Source organism: Amia ocellicauda, chromosome 8 (assembly GCF_036373705.1).
Source record: "Amia ocellicauda isolate fAmiCal2 chromosome 8, fAmiCal2.hap1, whole genome shotgun sequence".
Taxonomy (NCBI): Eukaryota; Metazoa; Chordata; class Actinopteri; order Amiiformes; family Amiidae; genus Amia; species Amia ocellicauda.
In genome coordinates, this window is record NC_089857.1 from 1525303 (window position 1) to 1551246 (window position 25944).

A 25944-nucleotide genomic window follows, 5' to 3' on the forward strand; every position below is an offset into this window, starting at 1 on the left:
CATCATGCAATACCATCAGGGAGGCATCTGATTGGCCCCAGATTTATTCTGCAGCATGACAACTACCCCAAACATACAGCAAAAGATTAACTGTGGTTAGTTCTCCAAGATGTTTGGGCCAACCTAACCGCCGAGATCCTTCAAAAACTGTGTGCAAGTGTACCTAGAAGAACTGATGCTGTTTTGAAGGCAATTGGTGGTCACACCAAATATTGATTTGATGTAGACTGTTCTTCTGTTCACTCATTTTGCATTTTGTTAATTGATAAATATAATCTAGGTGTCACGGGTGACTGGTACACTGGACTGGAGAACCCAGGCGCAGAGAGGAGAAATGTCAAGACAGGCGAGGGTCTAGGGCAGGCAAGAGAGTAGTCAAAGGGCAGGTGATGAGTCAGGCGATTGAGCAAACAAGTCCTTAGGGAAAATCCGAGAGGCGGTGGTCAAGGAAACAAATAAGAGTCGAGAACATGGCGCAAGAAAAGATATCTGGAATACTACACGAGGAAGAACAAAACTGAGCATTGATTTGTGGAGATGCAGGGGTTTAAATAGAGACCTGGGTGAAGCAGAGGACAGGAATGTGAGGTGGGGGGCCAATAGTGTTGAAGATAGAAGCTAGCATGTGCACATGGTTCTTTGGAATGTAACTGGAGTGATTGATGCAAATGGAATCAAGAGAATGGTTTAAAACTCGGGAGATGACGACCTCTGGTGGCGAACAGGGGAATGGGTGAGTGAGGATGATACACTAGTAACATATGTATTTTTTAAAGCATTCTTACTTTACAGCATTTTTTCACACCTGCCTAAAACTTTTACACAGTACTGTACGTTTCAGATTTTTATTCCCCCATGGGCCCATGCTTATAGAGTTGAACGTGGTTTTGGTGCTGACTATTGCGTTTCTTATTTTAATAGAACTATAAATTGTAATGTTCACCATTCAACACAGCTGTAAATAAATGTACTAGTGAGCATATGGGGGGGTGCATACATTTTGTTGTTTCAGAGCCCCCAATAGGCTAGCACCAGCTCTGTAACACAGCACCCTAAACAGAGGAGCCAGAGCAAACTATTCTCTTTTACAGAGCCTCAGTCCTCCTGTGGGAAACTGAAATCAACCAAAAGGCTGCTCCTCGTGTATTCCTTGGAGCAGGAAGAATAGTCTTGGGTCACAGTCTCTCAGTGCTGAGCTGTTTCACATCAAGCCACTGCCATATTGCATTAGCAGTTCAACAAAGACACTAATCTAAAATTAGACACTTCATCAGAAAGTTGCACAGTCAGTAGTACCAGCTGTAAACAAAAACAAAATAAGTGAACAAATGAACCTGCATGTCTCAAAGCTGGTATCTGGATCTGGTAGCATTTTATATTGTCTGCCTAATTCTTGCTTCACAGTGGGAACATGTGCTTTAACAGCAGAACCATCAAGTCAACTTAGTGAATAACATTACATCTATAAAGTAAAGCCCACCTGGTCACAAACTGGTGCCACCTGGCCATACAATTGCATGAAGGGCGAAAAAGGAAAATAAACTAAACAAAAACACTTTGAAACACAAGCGCAGTTGCTCATGCTACGCTCCCCATTCTCGTTCACTACGGGTATGATATTTATGTTCCTTTCACTCTAAAATCATGGTGGGCTGCGATAATCTATGGTCAGTTGAGTATATCTTCATTAACGATGCTTCAAAATTTTGAAAATAAAACAAGCTGCTCTCTCCAAAACGTACACCAATCATTGTGTTAGTGCCACTTGTTGCCAAGTTTTAAGTGATGCTAAAGTTGAAGACAGGCACATTATTTCAGTTTCTGGACGCAAGAGCAAACTCAGTCTCAAGCATTATGCGACAAATGAAGGATGAAGTGCAAAAACAGGAGATAAATACATTTCTTCACACAATGTCTTCAGGAAAAAGCACTCCCTGCTGTGACAGCAATATCTAGTAATATTATTCCTACACAAAATTGGAGCAACTGTTTCAACCCTTCATTTACCAGCGATGATTCTGGACAAAATGGTAGTGGTGCAAGTTTTACAAGATGTACATTTGTTTATAATACATTATTTCTTTACTTTTGACTTCCATTAAAAAAAAACAGATCAGCTACTGTGTAGGTTAGTTACAGCAGATCCCAGACCAAACCATTTTTAGATGGAGGGGTTTATTGTTACATTTTATGAATAAATAAATAAATAAATAATCATTGTAAAGATATTTCTGTGTCGAATCCTTACGTGTGATTATTAATAACAAGTTAATAGGTTGTGTGAAGGGAGTCTCTTATTAAGAAATAACCTTCCCACGCAGTCCTCTTTGCCCAACTGTGCGAGATGACATCTCTTATACAAAAAGAGACACAATTCACACAACCTATTAACTTAGGCTATATAGAACCCTGTTGTTGTATCGACATTACCTTAATGTTCAGGCATACTCTCTGTTCCTGCATTGGCAGACATTGGGGTAATTCAATCAGTCAGATATCTGTCCCAAGATAAAGGGACTGAAATGCATCAGCCAGAACAAAGGCTTCTCAACCCAGGGGCTTCTCATTCAAGACAGAAAAAAAAAGTATTACTCAATTCTCAAGGAGATGAGCATGGGCATTAGGAGTGACCTGGTAAACAAAGAGAACTATAAAAGCATCCTGAAAGGATATGACATTGGCACCTGCCTAACGTCACTTTTCCCTTGCACGTTTCTGTCAATATAATTATTTCCAAATCTCCGTTGTTGAATTTGATGCCAACATCACAAAAAGGAAATAAGTGCTGGATGAGGTATTCTGTCTTACTGAACATGTTTGTGTTTTCAGAACCAGTCAATGGTTCAGTTAATGGCTTTGCATTCCAAATTACTACATCCTCACGTATACAAGACTGGCCTCACTGGGGAATGTTCAAAAGTCCCCTGCCTCAGATGTTATCCTACTCTCCTGCAGTGATGTCAGAAGTGACACCAGCAGGGAAGCTGTCTGCATAGCTTTTGAGAGAGAGAGAAAGCACTGTAGCTTCAGCCCTCCAGAACAAACATACCAGGAAGAATGTAGTATTGATCACTTAGAATAATTAATCCACCATACATGATTAGCAGGCAATTCAATAAACTGATTATTATAATATAGTCTCTCTCTCCTATAAATACACACTCCAGAAGAAGTAGGTTGTGAATGGTGGATGGCAGCTGTTGAATTTAAGCATCACTGACTAAGATTTACAATTACATTAATTCCAGTATTTTTTAATCACAGATGGAAATGTTGATATCACAGTACTACAGTAGGAGAGAGAAAAGATAGTAAAATAAGCATCTAAGAAACAAATAACTCATCAGTGGAGTTCCTGAAAATGGAAAGCAGGTATTTGGCACTTGTTCTGGAAGCTAAGGGACAAAACTGCCAGCAGGAGAAAAGCATAATATATTGCACTGAAGAAAAGTGGGGCCCAGACAGCAGTATCATACACTACTCAACAAAAACAAGGCTGCATGGGTACTTAATGTGCCACCCTTTGTAAATATTCAACAGAGTGCCAGTGTACTGTTGCCTTGGGGAGGCACTGTATTGCTTTGTTAGAGAAAGCTGGGTCTAACTGGTTTTACTGTGGATCCTGGCTCTGCAGGGTAATTGCTACAGGCCTGTGGGTAGCAAGGTTATTGTGAGCCTCTGCCTCACACTGTCATTTTTGTGATTTTGTATTGGTTCATTACTATGTTATTCATGCACAAAGGACAGGATTTATGCCCAGGCTGATGTGCACGGCAATTGGGCTGAAATACATCAATGCGATCAGATAGGGTAATATAAACTGCCAACTGTACTGCAGAGGACTAAAATTATTTGGGGATGGAAATAAAAAATGAATAAGTCATCCAGGCAATTACAGTCCCAGAAGATTCAGGTATTTTAACTGCAATGTAAAGCAGCAACAATTTAAAAATAAGGGATTGGGTGCTGGATGCATCAAAAGCCTGGACCAAAGACTGGATCAGAAATGAGGTGAAATGCATTTGCTCTTAAATGCATTTAAAGGCAAACTTTGAACTATTTGCACTTCACTTGCAAGTTCAAATATCTGTGTCAAGTAGTCAATCAGGTAATGTCTATTATATGGAAGAATATCTGAGTATACACTCACCTAAAGGATTATTAGGAACACCATACTAATACTGTGTTTGACCCCCTTTCGCCTTCAGAACTGCCTTAATTCTACGTGGCATTGATTCAACAAGGTGCTGAAAGCATTCTTTAGAAATGTTGGCCCATATTGATAGGATAGCATCTTGCAGTTGATGGAGATTTGTGGGATGCACATCCAGGGCACGAAGCTCCCGTTCCACCACATCCCAAAGATGCTCTATTGGGTTGAGATCTGGTGACTGTGGGGACCAGTTTAGTACAGTGAACTCATTGTCATGTTCAAGAAACCAATTTGAAATGATTCGACCTTTGTGACATGGTGCATTATCCTGCTGGAAGTAGCCATCAGAGGATGGGTACATGGTGGTCATAAAGGGATGGACATGGTCAGAAACAATGCTCAGGTAGGCCGTGGCATTTAAACGATGCCCAATTGGCACTAAGGGGCCTAAAGTGTGCCAAGAAAACATCCCCCACACCATTACACCACCACCACCAGCCTGCACAGTGGTAACAAGGCATGATGGATCCATGTTCTCATTCTGTTTATGCCAAATTCTGACTCTACCATCTGAATGTCTCAACAGAAATCGAGACTCATCAGACCAGGCAACATTTTTCCAGTCTTCAACTGTCCAATTTTGGTGAGCTTGTGCAAATTGTAGCCTCTTTTTCCTATTTGTAGTGGAGATGAGTGGTACCCGGTGGGGCCTTTGCTGTTGTAGCCCATCCGCCTCAAGGTTGTACGTGTTGTGGCTTCACAAATGCTTTGCTGCATACCTCGGTTGTAACGAGTGGTTATTTCAGTCAAAGTTGCTCTTCTATCAGCTTGAATCAGTCGGCCCATTCTCCTCTGACCTCTAGCATCAACAAGGTATTTCCGCCCACAGGACTGCCGCATACTGGATGTTTTTCCCTTTTCACACCATTCTTTGTAAACCCTAGAAATGGTTGTGCGTGATAATCCCAGTAACTGAGCAGATTGTGAAATACTCAGACCGGCCCGTCTGGCACCAACAACCTTGCCACGCTCAAAATTGCTTAAATCACCTTTCTTTCCCATTCAGACATTCAGTTTGGAGTTCAGGAGATTGTCTTGACCAGGACCACACCCCTAAATGCATTGAAGCAACTGCCATGTGGTTGGTTAGATAATTGCATTAATGAAAAATTGAACAGGTGTTCCTAATAATCCTTTAGGTGAGTGTAGATCAGTGACATTCTTATATAGATTTGGTATATTTGCAGATTCACAGTTTCATAACATTAAGTAATTTAACATTTAAATGTATTTGATCTGCTATGAATGTAAAGATGCACAGTCGTAGAGCAATGGCAGGACCTACCCATGACTGGAAGCCCTAGGAACTGCGGTAGGCCTACACTGGGCTACAGAAATAGACTGGAAACACAGCTTATAACACTCTTCTTGCTTGGGCTAATTGCTGCTCAGAATAATAGTTCAGTTTAAGTTTGCAGCACAGCTGGAGAGCTGTAGCTTACTCTGCACCAGCACTCTGGTATTGAACAGTAACCACAAAGACTAGCTTATGAACAGGAGAAAGAAGACTTTTCTGTAGAATATAGGTAGCTGTAGTATGAAAAGCTTGTTTTATTACAGCGATAAGCTAATAACCTCTTACAAGAGTGAGGAAAATCATTGTGTCATGCTGTTATAGTGTTATAAAACACACTGAAAGCATGGTGAGACATTTATATATGCTGGATATAAAAAAGCTAGGGCTGATCAAAGGTTTGTTCGGTCTCCAGACCTTCGGAGGTTTTTACAAACATTTGAAGGTTCGCCACATGACAATCACATTGATAATATTTCTCTTGTTAATAAAAATTAACAATGTTTGAATCCTGTAGCGTGCCACCGCACCCAATAAAAGTTTAATGGGGTAAAGGGGAGGAGCTTAGTGAGAGGGCATAAAAGTTGAAGGGAGGCACAAGTCAGTGTGTGAGTGTGTTCAGTGTGAGACTTGTGTGTTTTGCAGACTACTAATAATAGATAAAACGATTTGTTGTTGCACCTGCAATGATAAGTTTGGATTACTCCTTGGAAACCTTGGAAGTCACAAGTCAGTTACAATACTAAACCACACTTCCCCCACTGTGCCCCATATAGCCTATTTAAATTAAAACATTAGATTTTATACTGCCCATTTCATAAATAAACATTGTTGGATATATCAAAAAACCATCATAAAACGCCCCTTAATTGCCACTGTCATGTCAGGCATTGGACCAGATTAAATGTAAGCAATGTATTTTGATACTATACGATTACACTGACATTTTTTTCTTTTTCTTCTGAAAGAGCACTATCCCTCATTTGCCAGCATGTCTATGGACCACTCTGTGTTATTCTTCTTTGTTGTATTTTCCACCATATTTACAGCAAAGTGTTGTGCAATATGGAAACGTAAAACAAAACAAATATTTCCAAAAACATCTGATGTTTGGATTTTTTTGGTAAATGCACAGAAAACCCCCAAAAAGCTTAATGTAAGCTGTGAAACTTAAAATTGGTTTATCACAGAGGAACATTCAATAGCTGGTATCATTTAACCAACGCAAGTTTAACTTATTATATATTATTTATTAGGCTTAATGTGTCAGTTGAACAGTACTGAAAGCAGTGTGTTACACCGATTCGCTAATTCTGATTTCTGTATTGAATAAAATACAAATTCAGGTTAACATGCATGTCACAGCGCAAACAGTTTATTATGAGTAAGTTGTTTTTAAAGGAAGGTTAACATGTCTCATGCTTGAAATCTTGGTGAGTATGTAATGAGTATTTCACAGAGGTTTTTACAAAAGAAAAAACGGATAACATGCCACAGGTTAACAATCAGTCCAGTCAAACCCTAAGAGAGATCAGGATAAATGAGGAGGAGGTACTAAAGGGACTAGCTGAATTAAAAACAAACAAATCACCTGGGCCAGATGGTATATTTCCAACAGTACTTATTATCCAACAGGAAATTATTTATAGGCCACTAACTGAAATATTCCAAATGACACTTAAACAGGGGATGTGCCAACTGACTGAAAGATGGCAAATGTCATACCAATCCACAAGAAAGGGGAAAAAACTGAGTCAGGAAATTACAGACCAATCAGTCTCACCTGCATTACTTAATTAATGATTAAACAGAAAATAGAGGAGTATCTTCATGAAAAACATATTCTTGGAGATGGTCAACATGGGTTTAGATGATGCAGATCATGTCTTACTAATCTATTAGAATTTTTTGAATATGCAACTGCAGCTGTAGATCACGTGAAAGCATATGATATGATATAGTCAGATTTTCAGAAAGCTTTTGATAAGGTTCCACACCAAAGACTGATCCTCAAATTGGAAGCTGTAGGCTTTCAGGGTAATGTAAGTAGATGGATTATGAACTGGTTGATGTATAGGAAACAGAGGGTGTCGATTAGAGGAGTTGCTTCTAACTGGAGTGAGGTTGTTAGTGGAGTTCCACAGGGATCAGTACTAGGGCCTGTGCTTTTTCTAATCTATATTAATAATCTGGACTCTGGGATAGTTAGCAAATTTGTCAAATTTGCAGATGATACTAAAATAGGTGGCTCAGCAGATACAATCTTGGCAGCACAGGTTATTCAAAGGTACTTAGATAATATTCAATTGTGGGCTGACACCTGGCAGATGAAATTCAATGTGGACAAGTGCAAGGTATTACATGCAGGTAACAAAAATGTCCACTATAATTACACTATGGGAGGAATAGAACTAGATGAAGTAACACATTAGAAAGATCTAGGAGTCTATGTGGACTCCTCACTTTCTCCAGCCAAACATTGTGGGGAAGCAATTAAAAAAGGCAAACTGAAGTTTAGGGTATATTGTCAAAACTGTAGAATTTAAAACAAGGGCAGTAATGTTCGGACTGTACAATGCGCTATTTAAACCTCATCTGGATATTGTGTACAGTTCTGGGCACCACACTTCAAGAAAGATATCGCTGCTCTAGAGGCAGTTCAGAGGAGAGTAACCAGACTTATTCCAGGTCTGAAGAGAATGTCCTACTGAGAGACTGAGGGAACTGAACCTTTTCACCATGTAACAGAGGAGACTACGTGGGGACTTGATTCAAGTCTTCAAAATCATGAAAGGCATCGACCACTTCAAACCAGAGGAGCTTTTCCAGATTAGCAGGGACACATGCACACAAATGGAAATTGGGCTTCAAGACATTCAAGACGGAAAACAGGAGACGCTTCTTCATACAGAGAGTTGTGACAATCTGGAACAAACTTCTCAGCGATGTGGTTGAAGCTGAAAATTTGGGAACATTTAAAATCAGACTGGATAGGATCCTTGAATCACTCAGTTATTAATGGACACCAAACGAGCACAATGGGTCAAATGGCCTCCTCTCATTTGTAAACTTTCTTATGTTCGTATGTTCTGATGTTCTTGCGTGCTTGTTAAAATATATAAAAACATTTTTAGTGTTCGAGATTTTTTTAACTAGATGGGGATGCAGCAAATAAAAGTATAGATTTGAATGAAAATCCTACACTAGTAGCGAATGTGACGTCATCGATAAATTATTCAAATTAGCACCAAGTTAAAAAATTACCCTTTGGGACAGCCCTAAAAAAAGCATAATAAAATTAACGTAAATTATTCTTAAATGTATAAGAGACATGGACCAACTGCAAAAGTAGAATGGTGAACTAAAAGTGTAGTGTGATCTGCCTCCTAAGCACAATTCACCCAGCATGCGCTGCAGCTTGGGCTGAATACCCAATCACAAGCTGGTGCACAAATGGTATTGATGGTGCTGTGCATAGGCTGATATTTTATTTAACACAGCAGCTCTGACTGCCATGGAAACAGAAGAAAGCAATTGATATATATATATATATATATATATATATATATTCAAACAGCTCTTCAGGATCCTGCATGCCTTTTCTTTTCTACAGTACCTGAGCTCTGAATATTTTACATTATAACCAAGCACCTGCAGTTCATTGTGTGTGCATGCATGCGTGTGTGCGTGCGTGTGTGTGTGCGTGCGTGTGTGCGTGTGTGTGTGTGCGTGCGTGCATGCGTGCGTGTATGTGATACTGAGGATCACACATCAGCGTGTGTGTAAGTACAGTGCAAGACAGCAGATTTGCAAGGCACAGGGAAAAGTGCTATACTTTGCGCCATGTTTGAATATATCTCTCTTTTTGTGCCAAATTGCATTTTTTGCATACATTTTGCAAAGGAATTGTGTGGCGTTTGTGGGGCCATAATGTTTTAAAGACATCTTTATCAAGTTATTTTACAATGGCGAATATAAAATCAAATACATATATTTTTGTTTATGTTTATTGTATGAATATTGTTTTGATGTTTATTATAAATATTAGAGGAATCTGAATTAGCATTAGCATTTTATATTATAATATATAATTATAAGATCTGATTAAAATACATGTCTTGTCTTAGAGTCTGTTCACACTAAATATTTTTTTCATTACTCAATATGTTTTGGTTAGTTTAGAGATGAGTGTGAACAACATGAAGTTTGATTGGAAAACAAACTGAACTGAACCAAACCAAACTGTAAGCACTGGAAGAACAGAATGTGTTGCTCTTGAAACACCTGAATGTGAATACTAGAAGGTCTCTTTTTGACTGTACAGTACGTACGTATTTGCTGCACTCAAATAGGTGGTACAATTTGATTTGGAATACGAAGCAAGCAAAAGCACTGTTAGAAATTTGGTCAGATTACATTTAGACTGAACTTGATAAAACCAATAGAAACACCCAAATATTTTTAACTTTTTCTCAAAGATAGTGTGAGATGATTTGTTTGAAGTAAACATTAACACACACACAAATGTTCACTTGATTACTGCAATAAAAACACAAGTGAAATGCGTCTTGGGAAAACAACATGGAAATGAACCACAAAAACAAACCCTAGTTAATTTCCAAAACAAATTCAACAAATCTGTACCAAAGGTAAATGTGAACACCTAGTACACTGATAAATAGTTTTAAAGCAAAATGAGAAAATGTGAAACAAACCCAGTGTGAATACATCCTCAAAGAAATGTTTTTAATTTATATAGGCTATTCCCCAAACCTCCTAAGCTTGTAATATGCATTTGTTTGCTAGTTTTTATATTAAGGATATCTTTTATCAATGTTTTAGTTTATTACAAGGATACAGTTTTGTGGAGAAAAAAATTTCAATGCTTACTGTAAAGAGAAAAATGGTTGTGAAGAGCCAAGTGTGAAGAGCCATAATGTCTTTATGCAGCTCCTTACTTTGTACATTAAATGTAGCTCTGGTCCCCACATGGCAAATAGTTTTCCAAATATCATCAATAGTCAGCTTAAAACAATTTTATATGTATGTTATGTGATAGGTTGGTGTGATCCCCACTTGACTGGTAGAGTAATATAAACATGTATGTGTGCCGATTTGTGTGCATTTGTATGCTTCATATACAATTGCCTTGTAATGGTTGTCCTTAATTTTGCTGACATCAGTATCTCCTTGTAGGGGGTATTATCTCAAGCAGCAGAAGGATACAAAACAAGGAAGATGAAGTGAGGAGGGAGTTCAGTTAATCAGAGAATGTTGCCATGGGGTCACCAGTCTTCCCCCTCTCTAGCCAGAAACATACCTGTCAGGGTTATTAAAACTAAAAAAAGAATGTTACACTAATATCCGTATTAACCTATTAAAAACCACCATCAATACAGAATGCCTACAATACAGTACAGACCAGTAACTGCCCTGGCCCAAACCTGACACAAATCTCCTAGTGGCTTTGGTTTCTGTCTGCTTAATATTCAGTTCAATAACTAATTAAGCAAATCCAGTTTGTTCTCTCAGTCAAACCAGTTAAATTGTCAAGAGCAAAGACCAAAAGTAAGGACACTGATAAACGGCACAAAAATTTATAAAAGGAACATCCTGTCCAATCATCACGTGAGGTGGGAAATTATAGTAGGTAGGGGAACTGCAGGTTGTCACGTCCACAAGGACCAAAGGAAGGGATCCAAGTGCAGGCTAGAAGTTGAAGCAGATAATCCAATAAGGGCAAAATGAGAGAGAGAAAACAGAGACAGTCCAAGGTCGATCGATCAGGCGAACAGGCTAGTGGGGAGATCCAGAAGGGGTAAACGAGAGACGATAGCAAGAGGTCAAAAAAACACGGAGAAGCAAACATGAAACAAGGCTCAGAATTGATTCTAGAAAGAAAGCAAGACTTCGCAATGAATCTATGAAACAGAGGGGTTTAAGTACTGTGAAGGAGAGAGGGTTTGAATGAGGTGAATGAAAGATTGACCAATGATAGGAGAGGAGGACAGAATAGGTGCACCTGGTAGGAAAGAATGTGGAAAGACTGGTTTAACTGGACAAAGGAAAGGAGAAGCACTAGACTAGTATTCGGGAGAGGGAGACCTCTGGTGGTGAACTAAGGTGGAAACAGGGGAGACCGTGACACAGGTTCTCTCCCCAGACCATCTCCAAACTGCAACACACAATAAAAGGAAACACTGATGTAGTGAATGCTCCTTCATTTTCAGAAAAAAAGTGTCAATTTCATGTACATTATTTATATTTGTATATTGGTTGACTTTGGTTTGCCTCCTGACATGCTAATGTTCAATACACTTGATTGGCTAAAATTGCTATGTGCATTTCCCTGCATACATTTGAAAGTTGAACTTGATGACAGTTGAACTGACCATTCGTCAAGGTGATACTAAAGAAAAAAAAATCTTGCTGGACTAGAGTAGCCTCATACCAGGGTGATGATAATGTAATGGGATTTTGATTTCAATTTTCCTGAATTTCACCATTCTCATTATCCTCAGCCAGGTCGCTGTCACAACAGTTTTAAATGTAAGGTACCTTCCAGGAAATCAACGCACCCAATAAAATCAATTAGCAGACATCCTATGGAGACAAGCACCTAAGCCAGGGGCCTGCTGTGGATTTTATCATTACTGTGCTGCAGAAAGCACTGGGCCACAGCTGCAGGACAGATAGCTCTGTGTGCCAGGCAGGCTGTGGAACACTGTGTGCTGACTGATTAAGGTAAAGATGAAAAGTACACTTACATGTTAAAAATGAGCAGGCTCAAAACAGAGATCATATCCATACTTTACATTGTAGGACACAGTGTCACTGGAACAGGACACCCAATGAACTACACTTCTCATCAAAACATACACACAAACATACATACAAACAAAATATTTTTGTTTTATTTTTACCAGAGGTTTGAAAAAGAATTTCGTAAAATATAAGAATTAAGTGGTATGCATGCTGCTTATGTGAGACACTGGTTGGTCTTTATGAAATGTAAGCCAGTATAATCAATAGTTTTGTTTGGCCCTCTCTTAGTTTAGCTATTACCCAACTAATGACTGCAACATACAGTTCCATTAGTTCTACCTTCTACCCAACTCACCATCAGATACCGTTTTATTATTTGCATTTGACCGGGAATTGGAAATTTTGGTTTGGCTTTAGATTACCTCCTCTGCTGCATCTGCACAAAGTTACTGCCAGCTTCAGAAAATAAAATCACCTGACATAACTGGAGCAGGCCAGTTGAAAAACAAGATACACACCATCTGAAAACAGTGTAGGGAACATCCCAACTTGTTGATTGTTAATTGTGACACAAGCTCAGATTTCAATTTACAAAAACACCTTTAAATCGCCGTGGTTATTCCTCTATGTCCTCAGTTAAAGTTAGAGTTTAGGGGGTAATGTATCCCCATGTCCCTTTCCCTATGCCCCCCCAGAAAAAAAACTTTGGTGCAGCCTTGACCCACAGGATTACACTGCAACCTGGACAGCACAGGAACAGGCAGCACCACTGCTCTACCCAACCCTATCAGCTCAGTCTCCAGCAGACAGAGCCCTAGAGGTCCATAGCAGGACTCAACCAGCAAAGAGAGTAGAGAACCAGTGGACTCACGCTGAGCGGGTGCTCCTGGCCCAGGATCATGACACGCTGAGTGACTGGCCGCAGCAGCAGCTCCAGAATTAGCTGCATGTCTCCCCGTGTTTCACCCTGCAGGACAGCACACATACTGCCATCAGCACTCACACAGCAACATCCACACCACTTGCATTGCTTCTGCCCATTGAAAATATATGAATTGATATTAAATAGGATCCCAGAAAATGTACAGCATTTGTCAACGCATTCACAGTAACATTTATTTTAAATCCAAATTACTAAAAACACATTTTGACATTTTTAAATAGCTCAAGAACATTATAACCCGCATACCAAAGGCACATTCAGAACTGAAATATTTGAACATGTATTCCTGTATCCGCAATTTAAAGCATCTTTTTAAATGTGTTGAACAATAGCTGGAAATAAGTATGTGAAAACAGTATACTTTAGACGTAGAACTCAAATAACTGAAGGATTTACAAGTTGAAATAGACTTACACAGGACAGTACAGGTGAGAGGCAGCCATGTTGTGTTCCTATTTTTTTTTTTTGCATTTTGTTTTAACTGCCTTAATTGAAGTTAATCTTGTCTGTAGTTTGCCTTCATTTAAGTCAATTGAGTACAGCTGCTGAGTTGGTGAAAGTAAATAGGTTGAAGGAAAGGTGATTTAGTCTAGGACTAGCAGGATTTCAGTTTAGTGAGTCATGCAAGGTGGATCCAGTTGGGGACAGTTAGGTGTGAATTGGGGGCAGGAAGACAAAAGGGTACTTAAAGCTGCTGTTGAAAAAGAGCTGCGCTGTTTCTCTGTGACAAAACAAATCAAGCAGGTCAGGGGACAGAAACCAAGATCCCCCAAAAAAAAAAAAAAATATATATATATATATATATATATATATATATATATAAAACTTGCAAAATTTAGAAGCATGTGGCCACTACATTGTGAGGTTTGCAGAATTATTGCCTTCCTGGATGAACTCATTTGTGAACGTTGTCAGCATGTTGAAATCCTAGAGATCAACCTCCATGATGAGGCTCAGCTTGTTGATTTGCGCTGTATTAGTGATATGGAATTAGTCAATCAGCCCACTAGAGAGATGGTGTGCATGCCAAAACCTAGGAGAGTTGAGACCTTAGAGCAGGAAAGTGTACAGAACTGCTGGGTTACAGTAGGTTGTAACCGCAGAAAAGGGTGAGCACAACCCTTAGAAACATTCCAAGAGCTAGAAATGCATAACGGGTTCCAACTGCTGGACACCGAGTTGGACAGTATTGGCTCCGAGGGTAATGGGAGGGCAGTTGAGCACCAGAGCACCATGGTGTCCACTCCCCCCAAAACAAGGAGGTAGTTATAGTAGGAGACTCAATTCTTAGAGGTGTAGTTCTAGTGACAAGGAGACCTGCATGGTATCTTGCCTGCCTGGTGCTCAGGTTGCAGATCTCCCTAAACTAGTAGACGGGCTACTGGCCAAAGCCGGGGGGAATCCACTGGTCATAGTCCACATTGGAACCAATGACATAGGAAAAGGAAGGGCAGAGGTTCTGCAAGATGAATTTAAAGAGTTAGGGATGAAACTAAAAAGCAGAACCTCCATGGTAGTTTTCTCTGAAATACTTCCGGTACCACGTGCTTGGCCAGGGAGACAGGCTGAGATTAGAAAGTTTAACACATGGTTGAAATCTTGGTGTAGGGAAGAGGGTTTTAGATTTATGGAGCATTGGTCTTTCTACTGGGATAGATGGGACCTGTACAAACCGGACGGTCTACATCTAAACAAAAGTGGGGCTAATGCATTGGGAGAGCATCTGTGCAGAATAATTGAGAATCTTTTAAACTAGGGACCAGGGGGCAAGGAGCTCTGACAATGGGAGATGTTCCACTAAGGAAAGAAAACAAAGGGAAAATGCTAGTAGGAAAGTCCTGAAATGTTTGTACCTCAATGCCAGGAGTATAAGGAACAAGATGTTAGACGTGGAAGCCACAGTGCTGGCGGGTGACTATGATGTTGTAGGAGTGACAGAAACATGGCTTACAGAAAATGATGGGGATGAATACAAATTGAAAGGATACACACAGTTTAGGAGAAACAGGCAAAATCGAAGAGGTAGTGGGGTAGCATTATATGTCAGAAATGACATTGAGGCAGAATTAAATTAGATCCTAGTAACGAAACATAATTTTTGTGGGTTAAACTTTTGAATAAAAGATCTGGAGGATTAGTGGTAAGAGGCAGACAGACCACCCAATTCAGATATTCAGAAAGATGTTGCATTGTACAATGTAATCAGGACTACATGTAGCAAGGATGTGGTTGTTATAATGGGGGATTTCAAATTCCCAAACACAGACTGGGAAAGCCCAGTCGGGACTACAGCAGCAGAAATAGAAATGGTTCAGATGGTAAATGATTGCTTTCTAACTCAATTTGTCAGGGAACCAACCAGAGAAAGCACATGCATTGATCCGATATTTTCAAATGACCAAGATAGAGTCAGAGGGACATTAGTTAGAGAACCAATGGTGAACTGTGATCACAATATGGTTAACTTTGAGGCTTACTTTCAAAAAACAAAGATCAAGTCTAGTATGGTCCACAATTTAATGGCGAGCCCCCCAGGTCTCATTTTCTGGTGGCGTAGTTCCTGAAGGGAGCACACAAGCTGCGGTCTACTCGTGCCCCCTTCACTGCCCACATGGCACCATGATGTAGTGCTGGATGTACTTTCCAAGGCCCCATTTCAACCACTGCAATCAGCTGGCCTCAAGCTAGTGTCACTGTGTTCTTGCTGGCACTCGCGTCTGCTAAACTTCTAAGCGATTGCACATCCTGTCTGTACACCCTTCGTGTGTCTGTTTTGCGGGAGATGGCTACAGGGTTACGCTCTAGCCTAACCCTGCATTCCTCCTGAAAGTGCCGTCTCCATTCCATGTAAACAGGTTCTGGGTGTAGCCACATCGTGGGCCCTTTTTCAAGGTGCCCCCTGGCAAACATTTGTGCGGCAGCAAGTTGGGCCTGGCTGCATACTTTTGTCCGGTTCTACAGTTTGGTTGTGACGGGACCAGCCCCATCTTTTGGGAACCTGGTGTTGTCCCCAGTAGCCTATGGGCACAGGTTACTAACCTTTATTTCCCCATCTGCCCCTGTCGGCGCAACCTGGTGTCTACCTTGGATGGAGCTATGTGAAACTGTTTTCCCTTTCTATTGGACTATGCCTTCTAGTCGAGCACCTATGTGAGCTGCTCCTGGATTTTGTGACTGCCCTGTATACTTCATTCCCAGGGACTGTCACGTGGCCTTCAGGTACATTGCCTAACATGGCTGCCGAATCTATAGTTTGTTCATTATTGCATATATTACTTGCATTGTGTTGCAGGAGTCCATGCGTGTTGCCTGTACCCCACTATGTATATAGTTCTTTGGACAGCAGGTCTGTGGCCCTGCCTTAACTGTGCTAGTAGAGCAGGGGGCCACTGACGCTGTCTCCAGCAGAGGGCTCTTGCTGCACCACTGTGTACATAGTTAATTTGTTACAACATGGTAGAGCTTGCTGTTGTCCTGTGTCTAGCTGCACTAAGCCAGTAGGTGACAACTGCTCCTGTGTTGTGCGAGAATATATTCTGTGGTGAATATAGTTCATTTGTGACAAGCACAGTGGAGTTGGGCTCTCTTTACTTTCAGTTGAGTGAGATTGCTCCTGTGCTGCATGGAAGCGGCATGAGTGTTCTCCTGCTGCCCGCTCTATATATATTTGTTGTGTTCAGCTGTGCCTACTCCAGTGTTCTGGCTAGAACAATAGCCTGCTGTGTATATTATTTAACAGTTTGTACAGTGAGTCTGTGGCCCCGCTCCTGGGTATGCCACTGGAGCAGGGGTCCACTGCCACTGTATAGCGCAGAGGGTGCGAGAATTGTTCTGTTGCCCCGCACTGTCTGTTGTACATCTGTGGCAGGAAGGGACCTGTTTGGGTGACTGACACAGGGGCCAATGGAAGCTTTGATAGAGAGATGTCATGATTGGGTTACAATGGAAGTGAGCTGAAACCCCTCCACCTTGGGCAGTGCTTTATTTTTCAGATAACCTGGGTTGCATTTGCAACTTATTGATTTATGTATTGATTAATGCCCTGGACAACATGTAAAACATAATTTATAGAGTTTCAGCAGATATATTAAATTGTGGGTTCCAGGAGACAATGGTTCGAAAGCTGACAGGTGCAAAGTGAGATCTGCCACCAGAGCAGTGTAACATCCAAAAACAGCAGCGCTTTATGCAGAAAAAGGCTGGCACATCTCTAAGAAACAGCAGGGCCATTGTTTAGAAAACATCTGCCAGAAGTCAAATGTTGTGCCAGAAATTACATAAACATTACCTTACACACAGATGTTTATTGGTATTTTTGACAGTAATTTCAGTCTTTGCAAAACCACTTTCCACATATTTTTCCCTTGTGCATACACATTTGGGTTTTATGAATTTGTGTTGTCCTGCAAGTATATGAATACCTTTGAAAGTATTTTTTGGGGTGATTCGTACCCTCAGAACACATACGAATACACTGCATTTCATGCTCTTTTCAAGACGTAGTTATATGATGAATATACATTTTTAAACACACATATGAATATTTTTGACAGTGATCTTACTCCATACTGTGTGGAATCGGGTGCTTAGAAGTGTGCTTGAGAGAATACAGAGAGCAGGGGATCTGACCACAATCGCTACACTGTTGGACTGGCAAATTCCATCCAGTTGCAAATAAATGCTTACTCTTTAATTACATATTTTACATTGAACAAACAAGTGATATATATAAGCCACTTATTGACAATAAGCTTAAAAATATATACATTCAAGGAATTTGGTACTGGTGCATTCTACTTAGGATCTGCTTGGAACGCACCTTCTGTTATTAGCATACTGAAAAGGCACCTGCTTTTCTAGGTTGTGCTGACGTCGTAACATAGGGATTTAATGTTGATTTACTGTGGTTGATACTGTCTGTGCCTAAAGAGATAATGGGATATATATATATATATATATATATATATATATATATATATAATTAGTCTGGGATTGTAACATGCAAATCTGGTTAAAATGGTTTGAAAACTAAAATCTTTAAGGGAATCTTTATGTAACGGGGCCCATTCGTGCTATAGTGAGCCCGTTACAAAGTGACGTAACCCCTCAGTAAAATTAGTACAGTGTTAAGCCTCCCGTGGTTGGAGGCCCGGCCTTTGAGCGTAGAGGGCCGCTGCGGTGCAGAACACTCGGAGGAGCGCGGTTCGAATCCCGGGCGGGGAGCTCCGACCCGCAGCGGCTACATTTACTTCTGAATGTCAAAAGAAAGCGTTAAGTTATTATCATAACCCTGGTTCCCTAAAAAAGAAAGACAGCCATTACCAAATGGGATGAGCCTTTGGAACCTGCCAATCATGTGAAAACTTGTTCTCCAGGATGCGCTGAATGTAATGCAGTGCTAGTGACACGTCCCCTCTACGTCCCCTGTACGCTGATCCTGAGCCAGTGTTGGAGGCATCTGATGACTTCCCTTCTGTGAGGACAGTCGATGGGGGAACTGAGGCATAAGTTGTCATAGTTGGCACAACTGCACGCTGGAGTCACGGTCAGTCGGCAGTGTCTGTCTCTTGCTGGGTGCAGCCTGGGGGTATTTACCTAGCCAGAGATTCGCGCCTTGAATGCATTGCATGTGGCAAGTCTCCAGTGACTCGATTCTGTCTTCTGACAGGTAGGTAAGCATTGCTACGGAGTGGAGCCGCATTCCCAAGAACATCATTGACAGCATGGGTTTGAGAGGGCTCTTTTTCATGTGAACTGACAGACCCAGTGTACTCACATGTCGTATGACCTCTGTCGTGTGTTCCTCCATTCTGGAGTCTCCGCAGATTACCCAGTCATTTAGGTAGTTCAGTATTCTGATACCCTTTACTCTGAGGGGGGCCAGGTCTGCATCCATGCACTTTGAGAATGTGCGGGGTGCCAGCTATAGGCTGAATGGCAGCACGCAGAACTCGTACGCTTGGTCCTTGAAGGTGAAGCGTAGATATCTCCTGTGCGCTGGGAGGATGGGGACATGGAAGTAGGCACCCTTGAGGTCAATTGACGTGAATCAGTCACCCAGTCAGACATACTGGAGGATATGGTGTGCAGTCAACATGCAGAAGTTTATTTTCTTCAGAAACATGTTGAGACCCCTCATGTTGAGTATGGGTTTGAAGCCTCCATCCTTCTTTGGCACTAGGAAGTATCCGGAGTAGAAGATGTCACAGTCGAAGGACGTCTTCTTGGTGGTGAGGGTCCTCGGACTGGTGGGGGTCAGCTGGCAGAGCGGGCGGAAGACCTTCAAATTGATCTTGATCAGCCGCCAATGCCCTGGAGGAAGCTGGGGAGTTCCCTACCCTCCTGCGCCTCTTAGACCTTGTGAAGGCTGCACAGTGAGTGCAGTGAGTACAGCCCCCCCTCTCCTCTGAGTGCCTGCAGTGCGTGGTCCATCCCCAGGCACCTTACGCACAGCTCATGTCCATCATCGGAAGGGAGCTTGGCTTCACAAAGTGCACAGCGGTGGAAGGCCCCCTTAGGTTGCATCCAGGTGGGTTTGAGGAGCTAAATTGCGATGTCCTTCTCTCGTAACCCTTCCAGAAAAGGCATCAGTTCCGGCAGGACGACCTCACCCAACTCCTCACAGCAGATCCTGTCCAAGAAGGTGTGTTAACCCCCACCTGTAGGCATCGTGGGTGTCAACGTGACGACGTCGAGGTGTTCTGTCGACGTCGATTTGGTTGAGTTCGGTATTGGGGGTTGACGCAGAGAATTTGGCTCGATCTGTGGCTCGAGTCTCCTGAAAGACACTCTCCCTTCCCAAAAACCTTGATGGGCAGGAGGTGCGATCTGTGGATTGAGTCTCAGCCGAGACACTTTCCCGGTGTCGACCAAAACAGGCTCCAGTCAATCAGAATCTCTGAAGAGGCAATTCATCACACAGAAGATCTCTGTAGAGGGACCGCTCTATAAGCGAGACTGCTGCTGTACAACACTTACCTCTTCAGAGAAGAAAGCTTATTTGCAAAGTCACAAAGGAGTGGAATAATCCATACGGACAATCACACCGAGCACACTTCTCCAGATATTTTACACCGTAAGGCTAGAACTATCAGTCTCACGCAGGTAAAAGAAGAAAGGGTAGGTTGCAGCTGGCAGGAGAAGACTATTCACAGTCACCGGGGGCGGGACTTCCTCCTGCCAGCAGAGCCCTTATAAGGCAACTTTGGTGGACGTGTTCACATGATTACTTGAAGCAGGTAAGAAGGCTCTTGCCAATCGGTAATGGCTGTCTTTCAACTAGAAAGTGAACTGATTATTTAATCTTAGATGTTAACAGTTAAGAAAATAACACAATATAACGGCTTCACGGCTGTGCTGTTCACCACTGTTTATTATTGTCTGTGTCTATTTGTATTATTATTAGTTATTATTAATAGCTAATCCGACTCTGTTCCATCTGGGCTCTGGGGCGCTTCGGTTTCAGTTTCGGCTACAAATAGTACGCTTTAAAAATAAGTCGTGTTTATATAGTGCCTTATATATTCTGACTACTTGCTGTGTTGGTTTTGTCCACAACGCTTTTTCCTTCACAGCAGGAGCGCAAGCAGCAGCAGTAAAATCTGAGGCCCGGCTGCCCGTCCTGAGCCTCGGTGTGTGGTGAGAGACCTTGCCCGCATGAAGTGCGCCCGCACTACAGCCCGCGGCTGCGGCTGTAGGAGATCTCGCTCTCTCAGTTCACTGAGAATGAGCAATGCTAGCCCTCCCCATCCATGTGTGTAAGCCTCGGTTTTAGATCCCGCTACGGTTAGTGGTCTACTACCCTCGGCCCCCTCGAACCCCGGACTCCGCGTCACCCGGTGTCCCCGGAAACCCCGGCACACACGGTGTGGTTAAGACTAAGGGCTTACGCGACGCTTGTATCCGGTACCTGGTACTTGGCATACACAATGTCTGGCAACAGCAGGTTGCATGTGGTTGATGTTGCAGTGCCCCCGTGTACATAAACGTTGCCCGGTGGAGACACACTTACAGCGGCGAGCCTGCTAGGTGCTCCACGTTTCCCTGTGCACTCATGTTTGCGCTCGGTGCTCAGCGATGAGCTCCTCTCACCCCCGCCACTGTGCTGCTTGCGGCCAACATACCTTGCTTGCCTGGAGTGGGGAGGTCCTATGCCCCGTCTGTCTGGGCACCGACAGCGGGCACAATTTGGCCGCGACTTCCGGGTCCGCTACGGTGCGCCCACATAGGTCCTCCCGCTGCTGCCTGACCTCCTCAAAGGGCCACCTGGGACCATCCAGCAACAGCCCCCGTCCTAGCCAGGAGAGGAGAGGCTTATGCCAAGACCCATGGCGCGGCAGAAGCGGGCTTGGTGGAATTTCCCTGGGTGAATTTTACCATAGCCATGCCGCTGTCTACAGAGCCACGCAACCTGGCCTGCCTCAAAGTCATGCGTAACGGGAGACACTGCTCCAGAGGACTAATGAGGCAGGAGTCCAAGCGGCTCGCTGGCCCTGTACTTGGCCCAGCTGGCAGAGCCCTCAGAGCACGATGGCGCATCACCAACCCCACCCCATATCTCTGAGATAGCAGCGGCACAATGATGCACCAGGGGGCAAGAGTGATCTCTGGCCCAGGCACAACGGGTTCCTGAGGCGGACTGGACTCGCCTCATGGACGCCCCTATCCCGCCGGGCTTCACCTTTGGCCCTCAGTGGAGGAGATGCTAACACGCAAGGAGGTCTCCGGTCGCTCAGACTGTACTGTCTAGCACGCCATCTGCTTCTGTGGGTGCAGCCACGGTTCCGCTCCATCAGAGCATTTCACCTCCCAGGCCTGTCCAACATGGCGGCGGACCTCCTCTCTCGGGTAGGCCCCCCGGTCTCAGAATGGCGCCTCCATCCGTTGGTGATACAACAACTGTGGAGCCGGTTCGGCATGGCGGACGTGGATCTTTTGCCTCTGCAGAATCCACACACTGCCCACTATAGTTCTCTGTCCAAGACCACTCAGGAACCCTGCTTTACGCATTCCCACCATTTCCCCTTCTCCCGGTGATCCTGGAGAAGGTCAGGAGAGAACGAGCAACAGTTCTGCTGATAGCCCCACGGTGGCCTCACAGATTCTGATTCGCAGACCTGATCACCCTCCTCCACGGAGAGACTTGGCAGCTCCCAGTGAGATTGGACTTGTTGTCCCAGGTGCAGGGCATGCTTTGGCACCCCAATCTGGGCCTCCTCCAGCTCTGGGCCTGGCCCTGAGCAGGAGCAACTGATTGCCTGGGGTCTGTCAGATGTGATAGTAGCCACTATTCAGCTTCCTCTACGAGGTTGCAGTATTCCTACCGCTGGTGGACGTTTAGCACCTGGTGCCAAGACAGCGGTCATGACCCAATTTCTTGCCCCATTGGGGTCATATTGCAATTTCTACAGGAGCTGTTGAACCAGGGCAAGTCCCCATCCACGCTCAGAGTGTATCTGGCGGCCATCTCTGGATGTCATGTCCGGATTGATGGCGAGCCTCCTGGGTCTCATTTCCTGGCTGTACAGTTTTTAAAGGGAGCTCGACGGCTATGGCCTCCTCACACCCCTTCACTGCCCGCATGGCATCTTGATGTAGTATTGGACACACTTTCCCAAGCCCCATTTGAGCCACTGAACTCAGCTGAGCTGAATCTGGTGTCACTTAAGACTGCGTTTTTGCTAGCAATCACCTCTACAAAACACGTGAGCGTGTTACACGCCCTGTCTGTACCCATCGTGTATCCGTTTTGCGGGAGATGACTCCAGGGTCACGTTAACCCTGCGTTCCTCCTGAAAGTGCTGTCCATGTCAACAGGCCTATTGAGTTTTGGCTTTTCATCCTCCTCCCTTCGCTTCAGAGCAAGAGAGTCGGCTTCACCTGCTTTGCCCTGTGTGGGTCCTCAGGTGCTATTTGGAATGCACTAAGGACATTCAGACCAACTGTTTGTGTCTTATGGAGCACGGACACATGGCCAGGCGCTTTCAAAGCAGCGCCTCTCGCATTGGATTGTGGACACTAAACCATGGCCTACGAGTCCACCGGGACCCCAGTGCCTGAACACCTGGTGGCCCACTCAACTCGAGGTGTTGCCACATCTTGGGTACTTTTTCAAGGCACCCCCTTGGCAGATATTTATGTGGCTGCAGCTTGGGCCTCGCCGCTTACATTTGCCCGGTTCTACAGGTTGGAAGTGACGGGACTGGTCCCTTCCATTGGGAAACCGGTGTTGGCTGCAGTTAAGCCCCAGTAGCCTACGGGCTCTGCCTCCTGCCTTTCCTCTCCCAGTCTGCCCCTGTTAAGTGCATCTTAATGGAGCAATTTGAACCGTGTCTTCCCTTCCACCAGACTATGCCTTCCAGTCGAGCACCCGCGTGAGCTGCTCCTGGACTTGCTGACAGCCCTGTAGATGTGTTCCCAGGGTCTGTCATGTGGCCTCCAGGTACGTTGCCTTACGAGGCTGTCCCCGGATATAGTTTGTTCATTATGCATTGTGTTGCGGTGGTGCATGCTTCTGGCCAGCAGAACTGTGGCTCCGTTCTGACCTGTATAGAACGGAGCTCACTGCCGCTGTTCCCAGCTGATGGCGCACGAGTTTCGCTGCCTCGCTGTGTACATAGTTCCTTGCTCAGCAGGTTTGTGGCTATGTATGCCATGTAGCAGGGGGCCGCTGCTGTTGTCCTCTATGGTCCTATTGACTACGGTCCTCATTCCTGGGTGGCTCAGGTGTGACCCTACCGCACCCCTGAGGTTACTGTTTGGAGTTGTGTTGCCGAGGCCCCTAGCGGTACACCTCGGGGCAGGCTCCCTTATCAGCTCGCTGCCTCCTCCCTTGCAACAGTTTTGTTAAAAAGTAACCCCTCCCCCTTGGGCAGTGCTTCCGACTTGAAAGATAACGATAGGTTGCGAACGCAACCCCGGTTATCAGAAAAAGGAAGCACTGTCCAAGGGTTGCAATGTTGCGTGGGAGTCCTGCTCCTGGCAAAGAGTATGAACCTGCGCTGACATCATGTTTTATAGAACAGGAAGAGGGAAGGGACCTGTTCTGGCCAATGGCAGCCAATGGCAGCTTTGATAGAGTGACGTTTCGATCAGGTTCCTATGGCAGTGTGCAGAAACCCCTCCCCCTTGGGCAGTGCTTCCTTTTTCAGAAAACCGGGGTTGCATTACCTATCGTTTTTAATGTAATAATAATAATAATCTTAGGCTAACCAATTAAGATGATTACCGCTGATCATGTCATCTCTTCCAAACACACACATAATATGGGCTCAAATTAGTGCCATAAGTAATGAATTCAACATAAAAAATATTGTAAAAAAAAGAATAAAGTTGAGAAAAAATTATCTTGCTAAATGATGTGAGCTCCATCAGTCTGGCACTGTGTTATCTGAGGAGCTGAATAAAAGTGCTTCTGCAGGTTACATTAATATGAACATGATATTAAACATTTTACTCTGCACGTAGCAGGTGAATCCTGTGTTTTGTTTCAGTGCTGTATGGGGGGGAGGATATTTTGAAGAAGGCGGTGGGATCCAGTGTGGGGATTTTCCAGCTTTTGACTGCAGGTCTATGAACACACAGGATGTTTCTAAGGAGTTGCTAGAATCAGCGGTGCTGTTGAAACTCACACAGAAATCACGAACAATGGTCAAGAACTTATAACTTCTAAACAGTCAATTTGGGGTCTCTGGAAATTCCTAATGTTTTTCACCAATGAGTCATAGATAGTTTGAGTTGGGCCAGTAAATGGCATGCAGTGTACAGCCTTAGTGGGTAATGAGACATTATTTGCCCTACTAGAACTAGTTTTCGGGGGATTTATAGACTCATTCATCTCCAGATGAATGGTGAATGATTTCAGCCCCTGACAGGTCCCCCTCACCCTTCTCTTACCACCTTATTGTTCCCCTCCCCATCCTGTGACCTGCTCTCCCTGCCTTTCTCCCTCCCTCCCTCTCACTTCTCTCTCACCACTCTCGGTTGGTGCAGTAGTTCCAGGACATTCCCAAGCAGCTCCAGGCAGGTCTCCTCCTCTGTTCCATAGTGGATCAGGCCCTGCAGTTCCAATACCAGGCCAGGGAGCAGGATGGCTCGGCACTCTGGAACACACAGTAGAGTACATTGAGACACAACAATATACACACATAGACGCATCACAATTAGACACAGCACACTGAAGAAGCAAGTGTTGAAAACTCATACTGGGTGCTATTTGAAGGGTGCAGCACACCAGGCATTGCCTAAGTGAATATGATACATAATTTGTAAATGTATGCACAGAGACTGGCGCCTTGGAGGGGGAGAGAAGATTGCTGTCCCACAGAAATGATCTGAGAAAACCTTTTCCAAATGGTTGCTGTGTCCTGGCTATGTGGGTAGTGTCACTGACAAGATCTCCCTAGTCTGAAAGTGAAGCTGGAGAGAAACTCCATGAGGAGCTGAGGTAGAACAGAAAAACTGGGGGTGTGCAGCAAGGCAAGGTGCAGGCCTACTCCCTGCATACAGGAGGGCAAGGAACAGGCCAGATGGCTGTCCTACACACTGCAAAACTTCACCTAGAGCTGGGAACACTAACTGTAAAACTAGAGTAAAATTTGTATTTTGTTATGTGGATGCTTTGGGCTCACTTGGGATTGGAGTGCAACAGATGATGGTTAAATAAACCAATACAATGAAAATAATAACGTTGGTAGCCCAAAATGAAAATAATAACTTGCACACAATAAA

At 43.6% G+C, this 25944-nt stretch overlaps 1 protein-coding gene across 2 annotated transcripts in view; it reads right to left on the reverse strand.

The window, feature by feature from the left end:
• The window catches only part of LOC136755306 (dedicator of cytokinesis protein 2), a 435882-nt gene that overhangs the window by 239730 nt on the left and 170208 nt on the right, over positions 1-25944 (reverse strand). For both annotated transcript variants that reach the window (XM_066711776.1, XM_066711775.1), the window contains exons 26-27: positions 25189-25316; positions 13144-13239 (exon numbers count right to left, since the gene is read on the reverse strand). In XM_066711776.1, coding sequence (XP_066567873.1) covers positions 13144-13239; positions 25189-25316 — 224 coding nt within the window. The remainder of the gene's footprint in view (positions 1-13143; positions 13240-25188; positions 25317-25944) is intronic.